Source organism: Gossypium hirsutum, chromosome A01 (genome assembly GCF_007990345.1).
Source record: "Gossypium hirsutum isolate 1008001.06 chromosome A01, Gossypium_hirsutum_v2.1, whole genome shotgun sequence".
In the NCBI taxonomy this organism is placed as follows: domain Eukaryota; kingdom Viridiplantae; phylum Streptophyta; class Magnoliopsida; order Malvales; family Malvaceae; genus Gossypium; species Gossypium hirsutum.
This window is the reverse complement of record NC_053424.1, coordinates 4,097,673-4,108,406: the sequence shown is the minus strand read 5'-3', so window position 1 is coordinate 4,108,406 and position 10,734 is coordinate 4,097,673. Positions and strand designations below refer to the sequence as shown.

Sequence of the window (10,734 nt, the reverse complement as noted above, 5' to 3'; positions counted from 1 at the left end):
AAGATTTTGGAAAAGTGACCATATCTAGTAATCGGGATCAGGTGCTTGGGTTGTTATCTCATCTCATGTAAAATGGTTCAAGTGACAAACTGAAAACTTGCAAACATTCTGTTAACCAAGCTACCATGAGTAAGGAAAAATTGCCTATTTGGAGACATGTCAAATTGAGTAACCAGAGTAGAGTGCTTGGGTTGTCATCCTTATTCGCGTAAAAAGGTTTGACTATGTCCCAAATATACTACATAATTAATTAAGAATAACACCTTGTAAATTTTGGTTCAAACTTAATTTAGTGAGATGATTTAATTTGCATGTTTGAGTTTTATGGACACTTGATGATCAAACTAAGGTTGGCCTCGATTAGAAATACCCAAAGTTTCATCAATGTGACGATATTCACGTCTACTAGTATTAGAACGAATATGAAGTTGTCCATTGTCCCTATCATCATCACTATCATGAGCACGAGATCATCGATTCGAAAAAGTCTCCAAATGAGAAACAACTTGAGTTAGCAGTTGAATTTGATTGGAAAGCTAATTAATGTTCTCTTGTAGTTCCGTTTGACAATTAGTCAAATTGGCCTCAAATGTATCACGTACATCGTTCAATTGTCGATGTTGAAATTTTACCATCCCCACAATATTCTCCAATGTAACATCTTGTTCTTTGTCATTAGATGGTATCTCATCATGGTTTTTCCGAGACCAAGTGTCACAAATCATAATGAAAGCCTGGAAAAGCACAACACTTCAAAAGAAAAAATTAAGCAAACCTCACTTATATGCACTCAAAAAAAATTCTCAATAAGGTAAGAATTAATCTTGCGAATCTTTTAAAAAGTGTCTAATCAATCAATCAGAATGCTTTAGAATCAAACTATCAAAGCAAACCTAATAGCACTATTAGTCCAAAATTGGCTTAGACATCAAAGAATTCTATTGCACGGAGGAAGGAATGTGCAACATGTTTTAACCTACTAACACAAGAAACAATAAAGTGTTAGAATGCATAAAGGAATAATAAAAAGCAAAAACAAATGAAAACCTAAGGCTAAGAGTCAATGAAAATTACTGAAACCCGAAAACCCGAAAAATTGCAAAGCAACTTGACAAACTTCGTTCGAGGTGTCCTCGATTTCCAAAAGTTATGAAATTTAAACTAGAACCTCCTCAAATAATATAGATATGATATGGAAATTTTTGGCACAAAATTCAATCCATAGGATTTTTTTATTTTGTTTCGTATTTTCTTTTTTTCTATACTTTTTATCATTTTTTTGTGGGAAATATTTTTTTAATACTCTAAAATAGTGCCAATAAATAGTATGTAAAATTTTATATTGTTTGAAAATTGTTTACCCACTGAAAAATATTTTTTTCCAAAAACTGTCGGGGTAAAAAAATTGTTTTGAGGCTATTTGCTAGAAATTAATTTATAAAAACAAAAAGAACTCCTAAAACGCCCAAACCTGATACCAAATGATAAAGAATGAGACGGATGAATGCGGAAGCGGATCGTAAAGTGTGTCAAAGTCGCGGATTTGACTTTGGGCTCTAGACGTTCGAAAAGAAACTTGGATTTTGACGCAACCTAAAACGAAATCGAATCCAAGTTAGATAAAAAAATTAATATAAATAACTAAAATAAAATAAAAAATCAAAGGTTAGAATAATAAGGAAACAAATGAAGAAAATAAATGGAAAGATAGAACGTGGCGTGTAAAACTCCTAAGAAGCCTTAGAAACATGAAAAATCCACAACCCCCTTCAAGCGATTCTAATTTCCCCCCAAGATAGAAATCTTGGTAAGAAAAAGTTTGAAGATGATCCTCACAATCTAAAAAGATTGTTAAAACTCTTCTAAAAGAAACTCAAGAGAAATAGTATAATAATGAACTGTATCTATTGTGTACAATGCAAAGGCCTATATATAGGCTAACTAAATAAATCTAGATAATACTCTTAAGTATACTAGAATTCTAATTTAATCTAAACAAGAAGTGGTTTTAAACTAAACTTTCTTGTTAACATAAAACTCCTAAATAGCTTAAAATACTTAATAATTTAAAAAAATTGGAATAAAATAATAAAAAAATAATAAAAGCTGATAAATACAATATTGGGCTCATATATAATAAAAATTAAGCCTAAAATTCGAACTCAATATGAAACGTCTAGGCTTGTGAGATCAATTGGGGTTCTTGAAATGAAATGCCTAAGCTTATTAGCATTTTCTACATGATCTTGTCATCATAGATTGATAGTTTAGGCCCACGAACAGAATTAGTCCTTTCTAATTTATTATTACTATAACACCCCGGATTTTGGGGTTAGAAGTTTTGAGTTTTGTGGTTAGGGTCAGTGAGAAGATTGCGCTATTGTGTTTAGTTGCACATTTAAGTGTCAGAATGGGCCTGCTGGTCTAGTGGTTGAGTGAGTGTTACTTTACCTCAAGGTTTTGGGTTTAAGTCTTTGTGTGCGCATTTTGGGGAAACATTTTTATATAATTTTGTTTTGTTAAATGGTAGCTTTATTTTAAGTTAAAATATATAACCATTTATATTATTATTATTATTATTATTTTTAGAACTTGCTGGATGTTCTTTTCTTCTTCCTCTTGGTTTCTTTTCTTTTTATTTGGTTTTTGCCTTCTCTTTTATTTTTCTTTCTTTTTTTTGGGAAACGATTTTCACTATGCATATTTCGAAGAATTTCTCTCCTCTGTCATCGAATCATGTGTAGGATTCAAACCTTAACTATTTTATTTTGCGAATTATTGTTTCGACGATTTTTGTGTGTACTTTAACTCATTGATTTGGGAATTTAGTTGTTGAAGAAGTATAGGGAATACTGCGTATTCCGATATACTTTTGTTGTTGCAAAGGTTGGGGACTGTTTTGACGGCTAAAAGAAAGATTTCGTCTTGTTCGGAAGGAGTTTCGTGACCACATGGGTGGCCACACGAGCGTGTGCTTATTCACACGGCCGTGTGGAATTAAGAATTAGGGTTTTGGGGCTAAATTTGGTGCCACACGGTCGTGTGATTAATTTGAGGATTTTTGTTGATTCTCACACGGCCGTGTCCCCTAAGCATACGGGCATGTGTGATTGGAAATTGAGGTTTGAGTGATTTGGTGCTACACGACTTGGCCACACGGTCATGTGGCTAATTTGGGGATTTAAAGATCCCATACGGGCATGTATTTTGGACACACGGCCGTGTTTTGTGGGCACACGGGCGTGTGAGACCTTCACACAGCTGTGTCAGACCTGTACTCTATTTAAGCGCAAATGGATAGTGAGTTACACGGCCTGTTCACACGGCAGTGTCCCTGGTCCACACGGGTGTGTGCCTCAGGGGCGAAACCAGAACAAATTTTTAGAAGGACCGGATAAAATTTTAATATTTTATAGTTTATATCTTTATAATTTTTAAAGGATTAAATTGAATTTTTATAATTTTAGGGGGGCCAAAGTACAATTTCACCTTTACTAATTTAAAATTTTTAAAAAATTTTAAGGGCCAAAAGAGCAAATTTACATTTTGGGGGGGCCAGGGCCCATGCCAGCCCCTTGGCTTTGCCCTTGGTGTGCTCTGCCACACGGCCGTGTGCCTCCCTCCACAAGGGTGTTTTGACCCCCACACAGCCTAGGTTTATTCCACACGGCCGTGTGGTTCTAAGGTACCAAAATTTTAGTTTGTGTATTTTTTCTCTGAAAATGTGTCTGTTTTTCTGACCCTTGGCTAGGTTTAGGTGAAGGTATTTAAGTTTCTGTATCTGTGGCCATGTGCTCTGCTTATATGTTGTTGCGACTGTTGAGTGAGATGTTTGATTCTGAATTCGGTCTGTTGGGCGTGTGTGCATATTTGTTTCTATTTGATTGTCTGTTGACGTGTTCATTATTTCTGTGGGATTGAATGCATACATGCACTTGCATAAAGTATTTTGGGTTGGGTTGTGAAGAGAAGGAAGACTGTTTCTGTCCTGATCTGGCAGTTTAACTACAAGCTTATTCGTACAACAGTTTACCTCACTGTACCGCACGTACGTCAGCTTTACTGCGTACCATTATCTGATATGGTAGTTTAAACTGCAACATGTTTGTACAGTAGGTTACTCATTACACTGTACTGCTTATACGCCAACTCTGTTGCACATTAATATCTGAGTGGCTTAGTCCACATATATGGTGTATAGGGTTGGATGAGCCTTACGAGGTCCTACATGGTGTGTTTTGGTTGGATAAGCTTAATCAACTCTTAAAGGGTGTGATTGGGGGACGGAGAGGTGTGTTGGCTGGATGGGTGGGTTTTATTACTTTACTGCATTTCATACGCATCTGTTTGAGAGTTCTGGGTGCAAGACCATTTGACTGTATTCTGTCTGACTGTGTGTGACTTGGTGTGCTTGAGTTATTACGTTCTGTTGGGACGTTAATTTCAAGTTTACTTTCTAACTCTGTGAGTATCTATAAATCTGTTGCTATTGAATTGAATTCTGTAATTTTGTTTCTAGTCTCGATTCGAACTCACATTGAGCTCATATAGCTCACCCCCTTAGTGTTTCCCCTTGCTGGTACGTTTCTGAAACCCTAACGTTGGACTCGGTATGCGGAGGTCTTAGACAGTCTCGGTTGAAAATAATTTATCAGTTAGCTTTTCAGTTTTCGTTTTGATTACCGTTTTAATATGTGGGATTTTATAAAAACTGTGGTACAGGTTCTGTTTTGAATTTATCGCTCTTAAATTTAATTTTATTCATATATTAAACTTAACGGAAATTTTTCTAACTGTATTCTAAAAGGTTTAATGTTTCCGTTCATTGTGACAACTGTTTTTTTGTAAAACTTTCCTACAATCACTTTGGTGATCAATGTAACCTCTGAAATTCGGTCTAACCTTTTAGGTCGAGTTTAAGGCGTTACAATTACTCCAGAATCCATCGTCTTGAAACTTCAACTCTTCTTCTTAAATTTTTTTCGTGATAAAGTCTTGAACAAATAAGTTGAGTTTTGACTTTTTCTATTTTGATTTGGATCTCGTAATTGGGCCTGGAGGGAAACTAAGCTCATCTCTATCATGGCTTTTGAATTGGGCCGAGTTGCTCGTATCAAATATTTTGGCTTAATTGTTTCCCAAGCTCTTCCCCTTTCACCTACCACCATTTCCATTCAAATCCACCTCCATAACCAACCAAAGCATGATTAATTTCATGCTTCACTAATTTTGATATTCTTTTCGGTTAGGAATTGTGAGAAATGTATCCGCAGTAAAAATCCTTCAAATCAGTATTCACCATCTCTCCGGAATATCGAGATTGACAAATCTCTTCGGAATATTAGAATTAAATTTATTTATTTATTACATCTTTTGTTCTTTCAATCAAGAGATTTTGTTATTCTCCCAGATTAGTACTTATGATTTTTTTTGTTCCAGATTGATACTCGAGCTTTTTTTTGTCTACTATATTGGTATATGAGACTAACGACGTTAATTTTTTGCTAATGTGACAGTGTTGGCCAATCACATACCACCACGTGGCATCCTTTTATACCTCATTTTCCCATTTTTCTTTTCTTTTCTTATTTTCCTTTTTTCTTAGCCTAGACCCAGAAAAAAAAAGGAAAATAAGAAAAGTAAAGGAAAAGGAAGAGGAAGGAAAATAAAATAGAAAAGAAAAAGAAAAAAATAGGCATAAAAGGATGCCACGTGGCGGCGTGCGATTGACCAATGCTGCTACGTTAGAAAAAAATTAATGCCATTAGTCTTAGGTACCAATATAGTGGATAGAAAAAAAGTCTGGGCACCAATCTAGGAAAAAAAATCAAACTGGGATAAGTGGAAAAGTTCGGGTACTAATCTAGGACAAAAAAACCATAAGTATTAATCTAGGAAAAGTAGACAAGTTCGGGTACCAATATTATATTTAACCCTTTAATAAACTAAAATAAAGTAGTATCTAAATATTAATTTGGTAAAAAATGTTTGGTAACATTCTTAGTTTAATTTGATAAATTAATACAAAGTAGTATCTAAATCTTAATTTAGTAAAAAAAAAATTAAATGATTACGATATCTAAAAATGAAATAGTATTGAAATATTAATTTAATAAAAAATAACTTAAATAATTGCGATATCTAATATAGATTGAGCATTTAACCTATTTTACTTTTTTAAATTTGATTTGGGCGATCAAAACTACCTCGAATTTTAAAACACTTTATACATATATCTACTTTATATAAATATCAGGGCTCCTATAAATATTTCTAACTTTGTTCCTAAATACTCTCAAAATAATATTTATTATTTTGTACAAATTATAAATTTTTGATAATTTTACAATTATATTAAAACATGTAACATTAATTTAATCAAATTCTTAAATGCATTACTGAAATAACTTTCAACCTTCCCTTTTAAGTTTAAAAAAATAAACAAATGAAAAGATTAAACTTTTAAACATAAGACAGATGCATTAGAGAAATAACTTGGTGACATAACCTTCTTGAAATCAGATGTGCTTTGATTGAGGTGCTTCCCAGAAAAAAAAAATAGGTGTAAAAAATTTATCGAAAATAAAATATTCATCCCAAATAATGCTGAAGACTAGTCAAAGTCTTCTGTCCCCATTAATGCTTCTTCTCCCACTGAAGCTTTCTTATATATTTCCCTGATTTAGTTAGAAACTTAATCATTAACCTCCATTGTTGTTCTTCTTCCTTACCCAAAATTATAGCATGCCAAAATTGAAAGCAAAACTGCCATTGTTGGGTCACCTAATGCCCGCTTTTGCTTTATTTGTAATTCTATTTCCTGCTGTTTGTTTTGCTAGGCATTTTGACTGCGGCTCTACTTTCTGTGGGAATTTGAATATCAGTTTTCCATTCCGATTAAAAAACCAACCTCCCCAGTGTGGTCATTATGGCTTTGAGTGTGAGAACAATAATCGCACCACTTTGGTTGGGAGAGGAGGGAAATTCTCTGTCCAACAAATCTTTTATGAAAACTATACAATACGAATGGTTGATGCGAGCTTGGACACGGATGATTGCAACTCCCTTCCTCTTAGTTCTGTATATTATTATTCTTATTATCATCATTCTTATTTTCCTTATGATTATGAACTATTATATTTTTCCCTTTCTTCTTCTTCTTCTTCTTCAAATATTTGTTATTATGATAGAGGGTTCGTGGTTAGCATTATTTATGTTATGAATTGCACGAAACCTATAAAATCGTCACTTTATATTGAGGCTTCTCGTTGTACCATCAAATCCAATACTTCCTCTTCTCTTCTAACTTCCCATTTCTATTTTTTAAATGGAAACACCTACCCATTTGATATCAATCAAGCTTGCACAATCGAAGCGGCGGTTCCAATTATGGTTGATAATATAACAGGCATGTCTACGTTGGATATCTACAAAAAACTATTAGAGGGTTTTGGGGTCAAATGGAATCGATGCTACTACCAGAGCTGTGACTACTATAAAAATAAAGTTTCGTTTGAAGATGTGTAAGTTTCTTTAATAATTTCAGTTTGGATCTTTAATTAAATCATCAGACTGGAATTTTATTTAGAACATCTACCTTAGCCTTTTGTATGACCTACTTTTTTTTTCTTTTTTTTTAGGTTACTTTTTTCGCAATTAAAATTTATGATGCTAATTAAGTATCATGATTTTGCATCTAAAATTTATGAAGATATAACAATCAAATGAACTAAAAGCATTTCTAATTTAGTATCTGCCTCTGCTGTTTTGTCTTCTTTTTTGGGCAATTATATTTCATTATGTTTTTACAACCACAATGTTTCTAAATTCTGCAAACCTTCTTAAAATGTAATGTCTCTCTTTTTATTTTCATTTTTAATTTTTGATGAATTTTCAATTTAGTTGGTAGTACGTAAATATTCCACCATTATGGATGAGTTTATTTTTTTCGCAAAAACTCTTTTAATGCTATAATATATTAATTAATTTTATTTCACCTTTCATTATATTAAATAATTTTAGTTACCTAAAAACTCTTATACTGTAATACATTATTGCATACTTTTTGCAAACAAAAATATGTAAAGAATTGTTGTAATTTTTTTGAGCATATACCACAAAACAGAATATAATGTTTTAAATTACCTTCCATTGATTTCTTTACACAAATTTGGAATTTTCCTTTACACCTCTTTATTAATTTTACTTTGATTTGTTGAATATATAATTCAGATTGCCAGAGTTGATATTTGCCTTCAGAAACTATATGGACAGCTTTGTACACTTCCTTTTCCATGGCCCCCATGTCTACTACGATCGCAATGATGCACCAAGAAGTATGCTTCACAAAACTCATTAGAAGTGCTTTGATTTTGCTATTTCGCTGCTCTCTTGAAATAATGATATTTCGTTTTTATTCGTGGTTTTTTTACAGCAACTTATATTCTCTGTTTGGCAATAACAGGTATAGTTAATTTTGGATTTGCAGATTTGCAATTTTTCAGATACAAATTCTAGCACTAGTTGAGAAAATAATATTAGAAATATTCTTGGGAAAAAAGAAGAAGAAGGAGCCTATCATAGTACTATACAAGTTCATATTTAATTTCACTGCAAACCTAAGAAATCTATAGCATTCTTTAAAGATATTGGAGTTTCGGTTAAGTTTGTGTTCATAATGGTCTTGTTTAGTACTTTCACAGGTTGTAAGTTTGGTGAATATTCATATTAAGTTAGCTCTTGAATCGATCCATTCTTTTTTTTTTTTTGGTTGTCTTGCATCTTTTGGTGATTATAGACTTTGTTTCATTTAGAAAGATTGAAGGTTATTATATTTGTACTTTGTCCTTCTTCAAGTATATTTGACATGAATATAAAAGTAGAGTATCCTTCATGGACCATGGTGAGGTTACAATAATTGGTATACAATTTGAATGATTTACTCTTTTGTGTGTGGAGTTCTAAGTTTGAATTTGTTGAGATGCACTTACTAGAATATAAAAGAATATAAAACATAACATATAATGCGGAATTATTTTTCTTGGGTTCTCATTAGCCTGTCAAAGTTTTTCATTTGGTATAGAAGGGTAAACACAAGGCATCACTGTTATTTCTAAATTAATTTCATAAAGTAGTGAAATTAATACGCCCCTCTTTCAAGTAGTAGTTAATTAAAAAACAGCATCAAACTATCACATTATGTATTTTTTTTGAGAATGTAATTTAAATATTATTTGATTAATTTCACAAGTACTGACATCTTACATTGCATTTCTCTTAATTTGGGAGTTATCTTATTGAGGTTTGTCCTTGGGATAATTTGTTTGCTTGCTCTTATTATGTACAAATAGAGAAGAAGATATTTATCTATGGATGATACGATCGAAGAATTCCTTCAAAGTCAAAATAATCTACTGCCAATAAGATATTCTTTTAAAGAAATTGAAAAAAATGACTAAAAATTTTAAAGATAAATTAGGTGAAGGGGGTTATGGCTTAGTGTTTAAAGGAAAGCTTCATAGCGGGCATTATGTGGCAATAAAATTGTTGGGTAAGTCAAAGGTTAATGGCCAAGATTTCATAAATGAAGTTGCTTCTATTGGGAGAATTCATCATGCTAATGTGACAGAACTTATTGGATTTTGTGTGGAGGGATCAAAGCAAGCTCTGGTATATGACTTCATGTCTAATGGACCTTTAGACAAAATCATATTTACAGAAGAAAATAATAGCACTTTGGGCTAGAAAAAAATGTTTGATATTGTGCTTGGGGTGGCTCAAGAAATTCACTACTTGCATCAAGGATGTGACATGCAAATCCTACATTTTGATATCAAGCCACACAATATTCTTCTTGATGAGAATTTTATTCCAAAAGTTTTCGATTTTGGTCTTGCTAAATTGTATTCAGTAGATGATAGCATTGTCTCTCTCACTGCAGCACGAGGAACAATAGGATATATTGCTCCTGAATTGGTTTACAAAAATCTTGGAGGCATCTCATACAAAGCTGATGTTTATAGTTTGGGATTGTTATTGATGGAAATGGCTGGAAGGAGAAAGAATGTGAATGCATTTGCTGACCACACTAGTCAAATATATTTTCCATCTTGGATTTATGACCGACTGGATCAAGGAGAGGACTTGGAGTTGGGAGATGTTTCTGATGATGAAAAATCAATGGTGAAGAAGATGATAATAACAGCCTTTTGGTGTATACGATGACTTCCTTCTGATCGTCCTTCAATGAATAAAGTCTTGAAGATGCTTGAATCTGATGTTGAACTGCATCAACTTCCTCTTAAAACATCAATAAAGGTTGATAGCTGTGAAAACTCTAATGATGAGCCAAGTACATCATTGGATACTATTATTATAAGAAGTTCAAATATTGCATAAGGTTAGAAATCTTTCAGTTCATTATCTCTCCTTTTAGCTTTATATTATTTTTCCTTATATATATATATTTGTATTTATGATGTGTGTCACATATCCAAATAGATAACTATAGTTAAAAAAATAAATTTTGAGTAAATTTGACAATGATATTACCTTTAAATTTTAATTTTTAAGCTTCATTATTTTCATATACAATTAATAGTGTCCAATTGCTATTAATACTATTAAGTAAAAAAGAACTTTTACCTAAGTTATTATTCATAATTATAAAGTTCATCAATTTGACTATTTGTTCAATATAAAGTATTTAAAATTTTTGTTAAAAATATTTAAATT

General features: G+C 32.4%; 1 protein-coding gene across 1 annotated transcript; it reads left to right on the top strand.

The window, feature by feature from the left end:
* Positions 1 to 6,717: 6,717 nt before the first annotated feature.
* LOC107933902 (uncharacterized) lies at positions 6,718 to 10,393 on the top strand. The gene is made up of 3 exons (XM_016866205.2): positions 6,718 to 7,523; positions 8,233 to 8,336; positions 9,941 to 10,393. Exons 1-3 carry the CDS (start codon positions 6,745 to 6,747, stop codon positions 10,222 to 10,224), a joined length of 1,167 nt encoding a protein of 388 aa, XP_016721694.2. The 5' UTR covers positions 6,718 to 6,744; the 3' UTR covers positions 10,225 to 10,393.
* The last annotated feature ends 341 nt before the right edge of the window (positions 10,394 to 10,734 follow it).

Coding starts and splice junctions, on each gene's coding strand:
- LOC107933902 (XM_016866205.2), top strand. CDS start 6,745: ATGCCAAAATTGAAAGCAAAACTGCCATTGTTGGGTCACCTAATGCCC. Junction 7,524..8,232: donor AAAGTTTCGTTTGAAGATGT/GTAAGTTTCTTT, acceptor TATATAATTCAG/ATTGCCAGAGTTGATATTTG. Junction 8,337..9,940: donor TCGCAATGATGCACCAAGAA/GTATGCTTCACA, acceptor CTCTCACTGCAG/CACGAGGAACAATAGGATAT.